The following is an 18,430-nucleotide window of genomic DNA, read 5'->3' as shown; positions in this document are numbered from 1 at the left end:
AAAAAAATTAACCTGAAAATGGCAGCATGTTTGAACTGAAAAGTAACTTCGAATATTAAGAATCTAAGAGTTCTATCAATAAAACTTTTGCATAAAAATTATGTTTCATGAATATAAAATACTTGACTTGCACCTAACTTGTCCTGGATTTCCACAAAGTTAAATTCTCCTTTACTGCCTGAGCAAAATGCTCTGCATTTCAGCAGTTCCTATGACCCTGGCAGTAAAGTCGCCTGCCAGGTTTGTAGCTCCTCATTTCCTACAAACTTGGTTTCTTTTCTGTACGTTTCTGATAAAACATTATATACTCTGAATACTAACAAGAAAACACTATCTATCTGCATATGCTTCCTGAAATTCATCTGCTTAAAGCTAACATATTGGAATTCTAACACTGGACCCACAATTAGAATGTAAGTTCCTCCATATCACATATTTAAAATCTAGGCTTATTTTTGCAAGATAAAAATACCCAGATACTTACCTCTGAATTTTTTTAAATTTTTGTTTTCTAAAATTTGGGTATGCTGACATGGTTTTGCAGAAAGTTTACATCGGTACAGTTCTTAAAAGAAGATATACAATTCTATTCACTATCATTTGATTCATATGGAAGCATCCAAAAACATTTGCTTCTCTTTTAATCATTTATTTCCTCAATGAGACAACTGCATATAGTAGATCCTTTTGAATATGTCATGCAGTTTTTTTGGTATGCTTTTTTTTTTTTTACCCAACTACATAACTTATTTTTCCTTGCTGAAATCTAGGACTCTGGTTGTCATATCTTTGTAGGAAAGGAATTGTTTTATAGTAACTGTTCACTGCTTCCTCAAGCCTTCTCCTCCCTCTTACAAAAAGCAACCCGTCAAATAACAAAAGGATTGAAGGGGAGCGCCACTTCTTCACAGGTTTTTTTTCCTTAATAATTATCTCAAGAAAGAACATGCAAAATCAGGCAGTGTTAAAAGTGCCACTGTCACAGAACTGTTTGTGAGCCAAGAGGGGAAGAGTCCCCAGTTTTCCTCAGGTTCCTGTGGAAGCCTGTGGTTCACTATTCTTGCCTACAGTTGGTCTATGTGGTGATTAAAACCATGTAAAACAAAAATAAAACAAGTTTTATACCAAACTACAAGTGTCACAACAGTCTAATGCAGGTTTATAAAATCTCCCCTTTTTAAAAACTATTTTTTGTATTTCACCATTTCAGACTAATCTTTCATCTACCGTCTTTATCTTATCTATAAAGAATAATCTCTGAAATTTCTTTTAAGAGAGAGCTTTGGGCAGCATGCATGTTTCTGAGACAAATTCTAGCAGTGACATTTTATAATAATGAAAAGTAAATTCCAGTCCCACCAATGTTCTATAGTTTCTAAACAGACCGATTATGTATTTATCTTAAAGGATTTCAGAACCTTTTTTCTTGTATTACTAGGTGTCAAAATTTGAACATTTCTAATATCACTAAGCTACTGCCCTAAGAAATTATAGTAAGTCATAGTCAAAAACTAGTTTAAGAAGAAAGGTCCCTGGTGAGAGAGGAGCTGCCAGTAAAGTGGAGTGGTTAGGAATATTCTAAATATACACTCCATGGATCTGGTTTTATAAAGCAGAAAGTATCTTCAAGGTGGCAAAACCTGGCTTGCAATACAGTTTTTTAAGATTAGCACTGTTCCCCTATGATATTGCTGGAAAATGCACCAATAGATTATGCAGTAGAAACCCATTTTCAGCACCTCAGAACTGCCAAAATTTTGTCTGATTTTAGTACCAGTGGAAGTACTTGGAATTGCAAAAAAGGCATATAATTTTGGTTGAGGATTTATTTGTTGGGTAAAATGTGGTGAACCAAACCAAACTAAGACGTTGTGAGCATAAGAATTTTTTGATGACCAGCTTTTCTGATGTAAATAGAGCATAAATAGTCATTGTAAACTATCTTATAACCAAACTGCTAGAGACTGCAACAGTCTGTCAAAACCTCCTCTCCTGAGGTGGGATTACAGGGACCAGGCATGAAGTATTCATTATATCTAGATGCTGACAATTAAATAAATGTAACAAGAACTTTGTTTTTAAAATTGTGTGGTCCAAAGAATAGACTCTCATCACAAATGTTCAAAAATAGAAATTTAAAATAATTTTATAATATGGTGTATAAAATAATTAAAGGCACTTTTAAGTGCCTTTCAAACAATTTTAGCTTTCTGGTCTGTGATGTCTCACTACTAACCAAGCCTAGTTTACATGTACTCATTTTACAATTAAAGGATTCTTTTTTTCCCTTTCATCTTTTTTCTAAGGATCTATCCTTACCTACTGTGCAAGCAAAATCAAGCAGCTCTGAAAAGCGAATTAAATGTAAGGAAAATTGCAAGGATAGTGCAAAAGATCAGGGGTACAAACAGAACAGAAATTGGCTCTTGCAAAAAGTACCGCTGTCAAATTTAAAGATCAGGTTTGAAGCTGGAGTTCCTAAATTAGGGCACCCCATTTTTCTCTTCTTCTTTCACTAAAGGAGTTAAGCCTAACAAAACTTTCTCTGTTCGTACTGGGAAGACTAAGCAGACATCCTTGCTATTTGGCATTTCAAAACCAGGACTTGAAATGGCTGCCAATTTTTCCTTATTTTTCCACTGCTTAACAATTCCTGTACTAAAAAGCAAGCACATCCCCATATCCTCATTTTTTTTTTAGCTGTAATTTTGAAAAAAAATTGATATTTTGGACTCATTAAAACCCTTAAAAAACTTTCAGAAATTGTTTTTGCAAATTATTCTGTAAAACATGCATGTAAAATACCTCACACGTATCTAGTATTATAAAGATAAGGAAATGGAGAGGATATATATAAAGAAGCCCCTTCAAGTGAGAAGAAAATATAGAATCCAGGCTGTACTACTTGTGCCTTTAATTTAAAATGATTCTGATTATTTTAGTTAACCGTTTATCATAACTGAGATAATTCATCAGCACATCATGTTACAACTGTGTTCTGGCCAATAATCTTCAATTATATTTGTAGTATGTGGGAATGTCTTTTCACAGAGAAAGCAGAGGGAAGAAGTCTGTGATAAGTTTCAGCTGATGAATTCAAATTTTAAACAAGAGCTCTCTTTTATTTATGTATTAAAAGAAAAAGAAAAATAAACTACTAGACTAAATTCAACCAATGTTTCCTTTTTACAGAAATTAAAACTAGACAACAAAAGAGGGCATATCTCTAACAGAAGCATGTTCATCACTTAAAAAAAATATATATATAAATAAGATCAAGAATGATCTGACTGCAGTAAAGGATTTACCTACAACCATGATGGCTGTTCTACTTTCAAAATGTTTTTATAGACTGATATAGTTCAACACTGAGGGATAAGAATATGCTGGACTGCTGGGGACTTAATTTAAACATATGACAACATTTTATCCACATACTGTTCCTCAAAAGAAAAACAAAACAACTCCACTCTGTAGAAGTGTAAAAAAATAAAACCAGAATAATGATGATGACATAATACAGCAAAAACTTGAGATGACTTTCTGCAAGTGAGGTGATCCCGTTAGCTCTGCAGGTCATTGATGAATAGTAGTATAGAATGGAAGTTCATGTTACTGTCATAAGAGATGGCCACGGAGTGAGAGGGACGGGGATCTCCTAAACACTAGCAAATGGAATTCAGCAATTGGACAACATATCAGGCTAGTCCTAAAAATAAACAAAAGCTCCCAACTATTAGTAATTGCCATTCAAGCAATCAGGCAGTGCTCCAGAGCTCTTGATTAAACTTCATTCTCATAGTAATTCCCATAATACTTTTTTAATAAGTAAAATAACTACGTATACATAAACCTACTTAAATTAATTACATTTGCAATAAGAAAACCATTTATAGAGGTCATTTCTTGCAATGAATTATAATACTAGAGACTGATTAAATATGCTCCTTACATGCAATAACTTTCTGTAAATATAGGAAAAATGTGCTTTTCCACAACATATACTAGAAACCATTGCTAGTGAAACCTGGATGACTGGAATATAAGAATAGCATGAGAAAAATATATTTTAGGTTAAACTTATAATACTGCAGTGAAAAATTATTTTTTAATATTATTTTAATTAATGAGCTCCAGTATTAAAATGTTCCATATTATGAAGTTTAGGTAACCAGCTAGAAGTTGTTTGGCAAGACAAGCCATAAAATTAATACACATACTCTCCCCCAGCCATGGCTCACAAAATACATGATCAAGCCCAAATTAAATTTGCAAGTCTAATGACCAGTAGTATGTATTTAACTACACATTCCTTATTTTTCCCTGAAAATCAAATCACTGACCATTTTCACAAACGCTGCTTGATACAGCGATGCTTGAATTGTCTTGTCACTAACACAAAAAGCCCTGCAAATATCAAAACCAAAAAAAAAAGCTTAAAACCCACAACAAAGCACTCAGCAAACCAAAAGAAACAAAAAACGTAAAAAACCTCAAAACAAACCCAAAGGTGGAAATGAGGGAAACAAGCTGGGAAACAGAGGAGGAAGAAAAGAGGTTCCAAGAGTTTTTGGTCACTGCTTGTTTCAAACCAAGATTTCAGAATTCAGCCTTCCTTCTAAAGGCTTCCAGAACAACTGAATAGTGTTAATTACAAGTAAGATAAGTCTGTTGAGGAAACAGAATCTGAAATTCCTCAGCCCCATTAAACTGCACCACCTTTAATGACAAATACAGCATGTATGGTGACATGCTAAAAAACCAAGATAGTCTGTGTTTCTGTGGCATAAGCTGAACCCAGATTCTCTCCATTGTCCCAGTATTACATCAGCTCCTTTTTAAGTCTAGCATGACCCTTTAAACCTGTGCATATAGTACCTCTGCTATGAGCTTGAGGAGAGTCAGAAAAAAATCCCTGCCACTATTACTTACATAAACTTTTGTAGATTAGCTATTATTATAAGATCTTTAAAAATTATTCCTTACTAAAGCCATTTGAGTTTCCTTACTAGAGCCATTACTTTTGAGTGGATAATAATATTTTGTAAGAATCACCTTAGGCAGGAACCCTCAATCCTTATACCTAGTACTATACATAGCACACTATAGAGCTTATAAAATACCCTCACTTTGGAACTTTTTCATACAGAACGTTTAGTACACAGAACTATTTCAAAAATATCAGAAGTACTGCTTTTTGCCCTTTTTAAAAAAAATGATAGAACATTTCTGTTAGAATCTTACCTGTTCTTGCTGAACACTGCCTGCGTATTGCTTCTCCGTTTCTGGGACTGTAGATTTCAACTCTGAATTTGAAAAGAAGATACAGATTTTAAAACAGATAAAAAATAATTGACTGATCTTTTGAAATATACATTAAGAAATTCATGAAAGGACCGTCAAGTTAAAAACTGTCCCAATTTCCAAATTATCCCAACCATTACCTGTCCTTAAAACGGTTGACTCTTGCCAACTGTGTTTTCCTTTCTTCCACTACCACAGAAATTTGAAAACTCCACAATGACATAGGTAGTAATACAGATCTTAAAAACAGAGCAAAACATATGACACTACAAAACTAGATAATTTTCTTATTTTAAAACCAGATTACTTTTCTGACCTTAAAGAACCACACTGTGTCTCAGTTTCCTTTCCCAACAGGAAATAATCAGAAAAGGAAAACAAACGAGCAAGCAACTCCACAGTGCAAAGATCTTTAATCAGTTTAGGAGCTACTGCTAATGATGCCTCTTTACTGATCGTAGCCCAGTTGTTTACACGTAACAAGAACAGAAGTATTTTTCTTACACCTGCCCAGAGACTACATGTGTAGCATCCTTGCAATATGTTTAAAGGTACCACTATTCCACAGGGAAATCTCTTGACCATTTGCAGAAAGAGTGAAGCAGCTGTGAAACAGAGGCTCTGGACTCGTAATTCCTAGACATCTGGCCTCCTCACAGCTTTCTGACAATGCCAGCTGTTGGGAAGCAAGACATACAAGGAAGCAGTTTCATTCCAAGTGTGAGCTATGTCACAAGGCTTGAAAATGAACAATCCACAACTTTTTTACCTGGATGTGGATAAGCTTCACCTAACAAGAAATAACTCATCGTTTAGATTTTAGATTTCTCTGTGTTTGAGAGAAACGTTCTCACAACAGATTTATTCTATGCTGATTTTCTAGTATTAGACATGCACCCACAACACTTAATGTTTTCTGCCGTGCAAATTAGGACACTTTTCTTACATAAAAGTACTTAAGAAAATAGGAACAGATCTCTCCTAAGTGTTGGTCAATATTTAACAATTTGACAGAATTGTCTAGCTTATTTTTACCTCAGAAATATTATTCTTCTAAAAAGGATTCTAAATATAAGCTGAAGTCAGGGTGATCTGAGCAGTTAACTTCAAGGATAGTTAGATGAAATTTGGCAAATACAACCTATTCCCAGCAAACCAAGCATTTTTGTCAAGCAAAATGAAAAAAAACCAACCCAAACACTACCAGCACAGTTAGAAAAAAAAGGGTCAGGAAAGGAAAAAAGTGCTGTATGAGAAATGAAACCTTCCCTTGAAACCAAATCAAACTTTTTTTTCTTTTTTTTTTTTTTTTTTTTTGTTTGGGGTTTTTTTTCTTCTTTTTTTTTTAAGAGACTAACTTAGATTTCAGCTGTAAACTCATGCTGGTATGTAGTGGGCTGAGACTGTTTCATTTTGCATAAATTGCATAATCTTTGAATGTCTTCACAAGTGGTTAAACAGCCACATGGGAGATGGGATGACTGGGCTCTACTGCCACTGCTTATTTGCCCTTTCTTATATGTTAAGTAGAACAGTGTCCTCAGCAAAGAATTCAAATAATTGAATTTCAAATACCTTGTTGAGTTTAGATTCAGGCAATGTGCTGAGATGTAATAAGGGTAAAGTGAAATGCCATAAGAAGAGGCAGAAAGAGATTTGGGTATTCAAATGAAAATTAGTGCCATGCACATTGGTCTTAAACCTTAACTAAATCCAGAAATGGAAAATGTTTTTAACATAAGTTGCTGGCTTAAACCCAAATTCATATTAGGTATTTATAATTGTCTGTTTTAAAATTAATAACTAACCTAAAAAATCCTCAAATAAGAATCAACATGACTAAACCCACTGCTCCAAAACCCCAAAAACTCCCAACCACTCTAATAGCACTTTTCACACATTCAGCAATGCTCCACATAATACAGAGCATACAGCAAGACTATTAAATACAAACTATACTAAACAGATGATTAACTACATCGCTAATCTAGGATGGATTACCTTAAACCTTGCAGAATTTTGTCATGTCTTAAAGCTTGAAGGCCTACTATTGTTCTAATGCTAATGTATATAATAAAAACAAAGATTCTATAAAAACATCCTGGTGCATTCCTCTCTCAAAAAATGCTTTTGTCTAAAATGCATGTTTCTGATCATGAGCTAGTCTTTCTAATGTTAATATATCTCTTTAACCCAGAGAGCAATAATTTTATATGTAACAAAATACAGCTACCCTGCATATAATAATTTAAACCTTTTAAAAAAAGTTTGTCTGCTACAAAATGCAAATGTGTAAATACACAAAATAATTTATTTACAAATTTTGAGGAAGGTGTTTATCCTCAGCTTTCACATCACTCACCTCCACGTTCTTCCAAATAGCAAGCATGTGAACAATTGAAGAAATGAAATTATTAATCTGCCTAAGTTGTATTCAAAATAATAATAACTTCTTTTCCTCCATTCCCTACACTGAAAAATCACACCAAAACTTCAATAAATACATCTTAGGAGCTACTTATATTAAACTTAGAAAAACTCCTAATACACAATTTTCACTTTATTTCTAACTCTATTTCTTAAATTTTTTGCATTTTTTTTTGAGAGGGCAGTAGCTGAGATAAGGAACAGACAAGTCCTGTACATATTACGTCCACGTAATGGGTATAATAGACAGAAAAACATAGGATGGAAAAAAATCACATACAAAATGAATACATTTAAAAATTATTAGTATTGTCCTTTTGATAGAAATACACTTCTAAGTGTATCTTTACATTTCAAAATATTTTACATTATCAACATTCTTCCAGATTTTAGAGAAACTAAACTCTTTTTGACTTACACCAACCTCTGCAGGGCTAAAACCTCAAAATAATTTAATTTGAAAGTCACCCTTTTGTTTTTCCAGTGCACAGTGTGTTCATAAATACTGTGATCACACATCCATTAGCTAAGTCTCCCAGATGAGAAACAACTCTCAGAGTAGATGGCAGTGAATTCTATCAGCATTTATGGCAGCACTTTCATTGAATACTAGATAAAACAGGAGATCCTTGGTTAAAAACTGGACTGGCTCAAGAGTCCATAACCGCAGAGTTCCACACTCTGAATTGCATCAGTCAGATGGATGCAAAACTGGATTCTGTGGTCTCTGATAGCATTCCTTCAGTAAAAGGCAAGCATAAACAGAATAATACAGCAGTATTGCATTTTTTGTTGGCATCACTTATTTTGTCTGTGAACACTGAAATAAGTGATACCAGTAAAAATAAAATGTTGCCATGGTAAAAGGTGCGCATGTAAGAATTATTTTGCTTATGTTCCAGAGGAAGTGGCAGAGAAGTCCCCAAGACAAGCAAATCTGAAATTAACTCCACCCAAAGCCTACAAACAATACAAGGAGATCTGCTGAAATAATGACTTAACTCTTCAAATCTGAGCAACGAAAAGGAGTAATGGAAAGGAATGAAACATTTGAGAATATCCAGTGGCTCTCCATGGAGGGTATGGAGATGACTGCAGTCTACATTATTGAGAGCTGCTGAACACTAACTAATGAAAAGCAAAGCCTCCAAGAACCTGTGGTATTTATGGATCAACACTACTAATAGAAAACAGGCTTGAAATCCTCATCTAAATTTCTCTGTCAACTACAAGGGAGGATTTTTCTTTCTTGGTTTTAATTTTCAATGTAAACAAAGCTCTTAAAGAGCATGAAGAAGATTGCAGAAACAGTTGGTAGCATAACCTCACAAATTTCAGGGCAAACTGACTTTCTAAGCAAGCCCTCATTTTATTTTTTCAGATACACTTTTCCTACCCCTCTGTCAGCACAGGACTGCTGAATCTACAAAGGAATACCTTACACCACTCTAATAACTTTCAGTACAGCACCAGTCAGCTTCTGAAGTTTTCCTTATTTTTAAGAAAAAAGAACTTATATCTCATAGCTTTGAAGGTATGTAAACTGGAAAAGAATAAAGATCACAGCACCTGGCAAAATCCATTACTCAACAGATTCCAGGTATAGATCTTGGTTGCTAACAAAAAGAATACATTTTTGGTGATTTTTTATTAGATGCATACTAGCTGACATTATTTCTGGTGCTAATCCAAGATTCTCAAAACCAGGTGTTTGTTAGTAGCTAAGATACTAAGTTTACATTTCAGACTCTAAAACACAGCAGCTTCCCCTCTCCTACACATTTATCTTCTCTAGATCCAAGAACTGTACCTTCTTCTGAAATTTTGAGCCTTTGTTCTTCATCTGGAGGTTTGGGTGGAGGCCACGCAGATGGAATTCTCCTTGGAAAGCTTCCTTCAATGTAATCTGTTGAATGTGTGGGTTGGCTAACTGCAGCCCAAGTATAAAGCTGGTCTTGCTGTGATTTTAAAAAAAAAACGAAAACAAATGGTGGAAAAGTTCATATAGAAAGACAAGGTCAAAATATCTAAACTTTTCTTTTCAGTACAAATAACTCAATATCCCCCATATTATGATAGACTTGGTTTTATGCTCTTCAGTCTGATAAAGACTTAAGATAAATCTATATTAAAATAGTTATGTTCATTAATGGCAGAAATGACAGCTTTCAGTTTTCTACAACCCAACAACATGTTAGGATATAGTTCAGCACTTTTTTGAGTAAGGAACTCTTTGCCACTTCTTTTCTTAGAGCTGTAACACATTCTGTCCATCATGACTGCACTTTGTCACATACAGCTGGTTTTATGGCTTGGAGGGAAATATTTCTCTCCACACCATACATAATCATTTTACACCAAAAGCACAAGCAAAGAAAATGAGCAGAATTATTTCAGCAGAAATTGAACTGCTATGTGCACTCTTTTCAGCCCTATTTTTATCATTTCCATTTTAATATTTTTAGAAAAGAAGGTAAAAAGGTGGCTTTTCATTTGGAATAAAATGAAATAAACCCCAAACCAACAGCTAAAGGTATTCTCAGTCTTCTGGGCTCAAGTCAGATATTATCCTTATTGCTCAATAGCTTTGAGTCTATGACTAAAAGTAGGACACACAGAGAGTTTCTGATGAAAACTAGGGCAAAGTAATGCTTTAAGCTAACAGCAAGATTTTAGATGACCACAATTCAAGTAGTTATTCTTTTGACTGGTAGTCTGCATCAACATGAACACCTTGTTGATTAAACATTTAGAATACTGTAAATTCTATAGAGATCATTCCCAGTAATTGCACAAGTAACCTAGTAAATGATCTGGAAAGATGCAATTATTGTAGCACAAAACTAGAAAACAAATTAAGTCGCAGGTTGAAAATACAGTCATATCACAGTAATACTTTCTTACAAAGATGATTTTCATTAGATTTCATTCATTCTATTGCCTGAATAAAAACTAGTACATATTTCATTTTTAGATTAGAACTTTTTTTTTTTTTTAAATTTGACAGATAATAAACTTTGAAGAGATATGCAGGACAAAGAAGAAAACATTGCTTGTTTTTGGGGTAATCACTATTTTATGTGGCTAATTTTCTATTTGCCTAAAAATAAATTGTTGAAAGAGTGAAAATGTTCAGTTGGGAGCAACTTACTCGGAACAGACAAATGTTGGTAATAAAGTAAAAAGCTTTGTTTTACAGAGGGTGCCTCAGTCAGGGTCAAGGGAAGCTCATTGGACCTTTCCAGCAGGAAAAACATGACCAAAATCCAGACATGTATATTGACTTTAGATAAAGGTAAAAATATATGGATAAAAAGCTTAATAAAAAATAACATCAGGTTCTTTACATAGCCCTGAACTCAATGCTCCTTGAAAAGCCTGTCCATTATAGCAGCATTACACTGCTATTCTATTTGAACATCTGAAAAGGCTTGATTAATTCAGTCCTTTGAGTCACTTAATTCTTTTCCATTGTCTATTTCCAGCATTTTAGAGGATAAGTATTTCTGAGTACATATGTGAATTTCTGCCCAATTTCCAACACTGTTTGAGTAAAAAGAAGAGGGAGTCCTACCTGTACATGTTCTGGGAAGAAAATGTGCTGGGTTTTGCTATTTGTCATGTTTCTGCACCATTTAAATCTCAAAAATACAGAGGAAAATAAGATTTGAAAAAGTCATAGAGACAAACCAGAAAAGTTTTTTTCTTTCCCACTCTACCATCTTTTACAGTCCAGGGAATACAGGGAAGAACATGCTCTACACAGGGTTAACTGGCTAAGCACAGAGGACTTTAAATAGGATTACATGTAGGGTTACTGGGCAGTAAAACAAAAAACAACTGACTGTAGATAATGTTGACATAGCACAAATGAAGAAAACAGTTAAACTGTCCCTGGACATGACATTTCACCATGCCAGTTCTTGAAAGATACAATACAATAATTTAGCAACAGATTCTTCAAATAAGATTAGTCTACATGAATCAAGATGACAAACAGAACAAACAGAACAAACTCTCAGAATTATTGTACAGATGGTATACGTTATGAAGGTAAGAAAATATGAAGTACCTATGTTCTTGCTGATGTAATTTACGGCATATAAAATATAAGCAGTTGTAAATTAAAACATCACACAACTTGATAAACTCTTAACCCAGCATGGGAGCTTTATCTGTGAGTATGAAAGGCAGTATTTTTTTGTCTGTATTGCATTTGGGGGTGTGGGGGGGATTTCTTTATTTTCTGTTCAATACAGAGCAAAACAATAGAATAGACTCCTCATGTAATGGAAATTTACAGATGTAAAAATGTAGATTTTCAAAAATGCCTCCAAGGAACTTGCACTACAATGAAAGCATATCCATTTTCAATATATAGACAAGATATTTAACAACAACTACTTTCAGATTACTTGCAAGCTTATAAACATATTTTCCAATATGAGAAACCCTCATGACAGAAAGGTAGTCTGAAGCTCTGGATGGCAAGTTGATAGTCCATAAATCACACTTAAAAAGGGAAAAAGATTAACCCTGTCTCTACTTTCATGCCCTTCAAAAGATACAAATCATTTGAATGTCCTAATTCCTATGCACTGAAGCTATGGTCCAAAACCTAATCCTCTTTATGCTTTGTCTTTAGCTCCTTGTCAGTTAATATACTAATCCATCTCTTTTCTCATTTTTCAAATCTGATAATGCCATAAATGTGCATGATTATTAGAACAGTTTGAAGAAAGAGATATGCAGCCAATTCTGTGATGCTGAAGTCTAGTTCAAGCAAAATAAACAAAATAACCCAAATTAAAAAAAAAAATCCAGATTTGATTTTAGTATTAATAATTACACAGCAATCATCCATGAACCTAGATTTCCACATTCAAATTTTTCTCCTTTAACTTTTCATTTCAGAGGCAATTTTTACTAAATATCATTGTGCATACAGTCAGTGAATATGCTTACCGTGATCAAGTTTTGGATACATCTGGAATTTCCACTTCATCTTGCTCAAACTCCACTATTTAGTCTTTAAAGCATTTCTTTTGAGGGGAAAAAAATTACATTTATATCCTTGTAATGAATGATGCCAGTCTTATTTTTTTCAGACTCATATCTGGGCAGACACTGGAAGCTTCAAGCTGTCTGAGTCCAGTGCACTAAACATTATGTCAAGAAGAGTTCTCGTTTCCACACATCCTTACACAGCACTTTCCACTGGTTCTTAAAAGTGCAGAGCATCTGCACATGGGCGAGGCAAACTGCCTGCAGGATCTGATGCTACCTAATCAATATACATTTTACCACTTTTAGATGCTAGCAGCATTTAGAGTCACAGGGAGTCAGGTCTGTAGTTTAACTCACTCTCTTCCCAGACAGAGAATGGGTTTTTGTTACAACTTTCCATTCTCTGGTATCACAGCGTTACACTTCAACTATGTAATAAATTAAATATTAAATATTCACTTCACTACTTGAGCTGGAGATTCTTTCCAGCTTGTCTTTAAAGATGGAAATGGATTTTGAAAACTACTCAAAGAAAGGCCTCTAGCAAGTGCCATGTGGCTGGTGAGCCCAAAGCTAGGGCCATGAATTAGACCTGCAGCAAACATCAGAAGTCATTCTGGTGGGCCTGGACCTTTCAGAAAAGGGGTCACACATTTTTCACACAATTTTCACACCAGTTTTGTTCCCTGGGCCACAGACTGAGTTACAGGATACTATATCCCCCCACTGTAGGAGTACAATATGCAACCCTGAATGTATGCTACGCTGCTCCTGGAAATACACAGGTAATACAACCTTCTGCTCAATGTCCTTTCAGTTTTTAATCAGCTGTCTATCTGCTTCCAGTTCAAAGAACAAAAATAGCCACTGTGGGAAGGGCTTTAAAGAGGTACAGGAGATGGAGTTGAAATAGCAATTGGTGTATACACATTTGCTCCAAATGGCTGCAAAAGCATGAATTAGCAATGTGAGGCCCAAGGGGGAAAAAAATCTGACCAATGGTATTTAGAAAACTCTCAAGGAAATAATCAAAGCACAGTCAGGTGGGAAGGAGAGGGAGGAAGTAATTCAGCAGTACCTCTAAACTTTCTTACATGAGAGTGCATTGGCACTAACACGCCTGATGTGCTGAGCTCTGATGCAACAGGGCTCTATTTTGCAGAACATTTTTTTTTAATAGTAAACTTGAAAATTTTTTCACTAAAACCATAAGCATTTGAAGCTATCCTGAAAAGGGAAGAACAGAAGTGTTGGTATGTTGTAGGCAAGTACAAATGGGCCAGGAGTAAACACAGAGCAGTAGTTACAAGAAGGTTCCTACTCATCAAATCATTCTGGATAGCATTCTTTCGGGGGGAAGGAGTTGAAGAACAGGGAGAGGAAAGAGTATAACTGCATTTAAGGTGGAATGAGAGCAACTCATAGAGGAGTTCCATTTTATGTTACTTGGGATAAGAAGGGACCAGACTCCATGTCTCAGAGGTGTTTTCCAGGCTAAGAGCTCCAAAGAGCTTGTCCACATTTGCATATAATTTCTTGGCATTTAGTCTGTTTTGAGAAATTGAAATTGTCAAGAAAAAAAAATTGTCTATGGAAGAATTTTTTTTTTTCCATTCAGGAGGGTTAATCATTCTAGTATACTAAGTAAACACCATCTAAAATGAAAGTCAACTGCATGTTCTCCACTGCATACCAAGAGTTAATTGTAGAAGCAAGGTTTTAGTTTGAGAAACTAGAGCCAGACTGCCTCAAGATGCTCTTATCAGCAGGAGACTGCTTTATTTTAAGCAGCTTTTAAAATAAAGAAATCAATACTTTTAAGAATGGGGGAAAGTGGTTTACTTTTTGAGGACAGGTTCAGTAACAAAGCTCTGCCTTGCCACTGACAGAACCAGAGGAGTGATTAAACACAGCCCTCAACTTGTGCTACCTTTGACTGCACTGGTGAGCACAGATGCTTTCCAAGGCTGAAAAACAGCAAGTCCTTCATAATACTGTAATGTATAGCTGAAGCAGCACTTTATCCTCATAAACTAAATTTGTTACATAAGCATTTTACTTGAGTCAAAGGGATTTTTTCTTTTCAGGGAACCAATGTGCCTCAACAATGAATTTAAAAACACTTGAAGTGTCAAAAATCATGAAGCATTTATTACCCATGAAATGACTTCAGCCTCCTGCAACCAGAGAGAAAAAACATGTTTGATCCCATCAAACTTTGCTCAGGTTTCAACACAGTATACCAGGAGAGGCAAAGAGAGCCAATAGCCCCGCGTTTAGAGCTCTCACAGGGATATGAAACCAGGAAACTGAATTTCAGATTTTCGCATCTACTCTCATTCTGTTACAATGTTGTTGTCTTGCTCTTCCTGCTCCCCAGTAACTTCAACATTTAATAGAACTGAACACTGGTGAGTTTACAGTAAACTTGGAAGAAGGAACAGTGGCTAGCCTTCAAGAAAACCTTCAAAAACAGGTTCAGACCCAGCCCTTCTACACATCCAACTAGAACACCCACTTGGAAGGTCTCATCCCAAGACCACCAGGTTATCAGCTACTACTGACATGACCTGAGGGTCCGTCCTCTCATTGACTCATCAGGAAATGTAAGCTGAGACAAGAAGCTTCTTCATTAGGAATTGTTTTCATTTACACTGACACAGATTTCTGTAAGTTTGGATTCTGAAAAATCTGAATCACCTGAATCAAACTGCTTCCTTAGAAAATTCCTTTCACCTCTATTCAATTTGATAATGTAATTTATACTAACATAAAAAATCTCTCTGAAAGATACACAATATATACAAATTCAACTCTTAATTTATTCACAGTTCCAAGTGAGAAGACATCTTTTTATGACTGACATTCTGAAGAAAGAGAACTAGCCTACAGCAAGTCATAAAATATCTCTTGAGGTGACAGGCTGACCACCAGCTTCACCATATGCACAATGATACTAAAAAATTTAAACGGGTGATATAAACTTAACATTCAGTATATGGCTCTTGAAGCAGTTCTTCAGAAAAATAAGCAAGCAAGCAATGTTCATAGCAAAAAGAAACCTGAAAACATAGCAACATCCTACACATAAAACACCTAAGTTGAAAGTGTATACAGTAGCATCACCAAGGAAGCAAAGAAAGAAAGGGGAGAAAGAAAGAAAACAGAGAAATAAAAAAGAAAAGGAGTAAAAGGAGTAGAAGACTGCAGGGCCTGAGCCAAGAACTGCAAAACAAATTTTTTTTTTAAGAAATGATATCAGGGAAATAGCAAAGGAACAATACTTTTGCCCAATGACCAACCAACTCTGCATTTTTCTACACTTAATATTCAGAATTTCTCACCACGAAAGACAAAGTGTGACTGGGTAATGGAAGAGGATATATGGGGGCTTTGATTTAGCCAAAATGAACTGCTATGGTAACCTACGCTACAAACAAAGATTACGACAGCAGATTAACCATCTGTTTTCTCTGCTCTAGTCCACAATTTTCATTTGTTCACTTTTAAAGTTTTATTCACTATTGACTCCATCATATGATGAAAAAACTGAGAACTCAAAAGTACTGCTCTGATAAACACTGTTCTGAGAGGGGACTACATTCCATCTAACAGATTATATGCCCAAGCATTGGAAGTATGCTTGAAAAGATGCTGCACACATTGTTGCCAATGATGTGCTGCAGTTTAGAACTGAAGTTCTCCTAGCTGATGCCAGTACTCGTGAAAGTTCTTTGGAAACTGATCACTGGTATTTTGGCTGTCTTCTGAGAAAGGAGTCTATCTGCAATCTGTTTACCAACTAATTTTCAGACTGATATCAGCAGTGCAAATAAGTTAAAATTAAGTCAAGCCTTCCTGTGACTAATTTCTCTTCCTTCCGACTTGCAAAGTCCCACCATCTGCTACTACTCAGCAGAAAGAAAGCAGTGTCTTTATTTCCTTAGAAAGCATTTGCATCACCACAGGTGGCCAGGAGATAATAGGAGAACAGCCTTTTTTGCTGCATTTTCCATTCATGCTGTCTTTCTGCTTCCTTGGGGAAGGGTTATTTCAGAAACAGATGACAGCCTAGTCAGGCATCATAACTACAAATGGCACAAGGGGCGGTGACTATCCAAAACTGTCAAACATGACTCTGTATAAAATCACATCAGAACACAGCAAAAAAAGATACCATCCAGAAGATTTTATTTAGCCCTTTCATTATAGAATGTGCTGAAACTGTTGATAAATCGAGAAGGCATTAACAGCTGTACTCAACAGAGTAAGAGCATTAAATAGAAGCACTGAAAAGAGGTGTAGAGATTTAGGCAAGACAAAAATCAAACTACAAACAAATAAAGATGAAAGATGGCATATTTTGTTAGTGCCACTTGAAAAGTAGTCATTCCTGGACCCTTCAGCGTGAAATAGAGATTAAGTTCCTCAGACAAGGAATACAGTAGGGATACTAAGGTATGCTCAATTTTCTTCTCAAAAGCACTTACAAAATTATAAAATAAAGCCTCTATCACAATTTTTCATTCAGAATTTAGGTGTTTTAAATCTAATGCTCAGAAACAGAACAAAATTACTTGAAAATCTTGTCAGAAAAAAAGTAGGAACTTGCTATGAAAGAAAAAACTGACTGTAGCTTAAAAATATACAATGTGAACTGGAAAATCTGAAACAGGAAGACATAATTAGGGACTACACATCCACACACTACATGTGTGCTAATTGCAACTACTGGATAAAACGAAAACACCAAGTAGTTGTCACAATTTTTTGGCACTGAAATGTTAAAGAAAGTTGCCTCATATGATAGGAAGATGCCAGCTTCTTCCTTGTTATGAACCGTTTAAAATCTAATGCAAATATTTATAATTCATACACATTACTGATGGCACTCTGAAGATAGCTATCTTACACCTTCAGTGATTTTAAAGAGAGGAGCTAAGCAGATGAGATCCCTACTTATTAAAAACTGTGATCCTCCAACAGGTGAAGGAAAAACTTGCCTGTTATTACATTCTTGCCAAAGATGTACACTTTGGACATGCCAATTTCATGATTATTTTACTCTAATAGGAAAATATAATGAGGTAACATGCTAAAAAGCTTAAGACTATAGTTGCACCACATGTAGGAAAGTAGGTAGTTCTCACAGCTATCAAGTGACCAGACAAGGGACAAAGGCCTCAAGCTGCACCAGGGGAGGTTTAGTTTGGGTATTAGGTAATATTTCCTCATTGGAAGGGTAGTCAGGCATTGAACAGGCTGCCCAGGGAAGTGGTGGAATCATCATACTTGGAAACGTTCAAAAGGAATGCGGATGTGGCACTTGGGAATATGCTTTAATGGTGAATATGGTGGTGCTGGGCTAAAGGTTGGACTTGATGATCTTAGAGCTCTTTGCCAACCTTAACAATTCTGTGATTCTGCCTTTTATGAATGGAAGTATTTTTCACAAGGCATTAATGTCTTGCATATCATTCACTCAGAAGATACTTTGTTTTAATTTGAATCTTTAGAAGCCCTCTTGAATAACTTACAACCGCTAAAAAGGAAAAAATGTAAAAGGCAATAGCAGTTCAAAAGGCAAGCATTTTTTTCAGAGGACATGCTTTCTGTAGGCTTTTGCTAATCCATCTTTCTATAAGTTGCCATTTACTTGTTTGACTTCATTTCTTTTTAGTTAAACCCTCTG

The 18,430-nt window shown here is 35.3% G+C and overlaps 1 protein-coding gene across 2 annotated transcripts in view; it reads right to left on the bottom strand.

Moving 5' to 3' along the window:
- The window catches only part of FMN2 (formin 2), a 158,883-nt gene that overhangs the window by 116,189 nt on the left and 24,264 nt on the right, over positions 1-18,430 (bottom strand). For both annotated transcript variants that reach the window (XM_088053660.1, XM_005518511.2), the window contains exons 4-5: positions 9,542-9,689; positions 5,245-5,306 (exon numbers count right to left, since the gene is read on the bottom strand). In XM_088053660.1, the coding sequence (XP_087909786.1) occupies positions 5,245-5,306; positions 9,542-9,689 (210 nt within the window). The remainder of the gene's footprint in view (positions 1-5,244; positions 5,307-9,541; positions 9,690-18,430) is intronic.

The sequence above is a fragment of the Pseudopodoces humilis genome, chromosome 3 (assembly GCF_049639895.1).
Source record: "Pseudopodoces humilis isolate 2021_Gansu_Grassland_sample_001 chromosome 3, ASM4963989v1, whole genome shotgun sequence".
Taxonomy (NCBI): domain Eukaryota; kingdom Metazoa; phylum Chordata; class Aves; order Passeriformes; family Paridae; genus Pseudopodoces; species Pseudopodoces humilis.
Note: the sequence above shows the minus strand (reverse complement) of the source record. Positions and strands in the feature narration are given on the sequence as shown.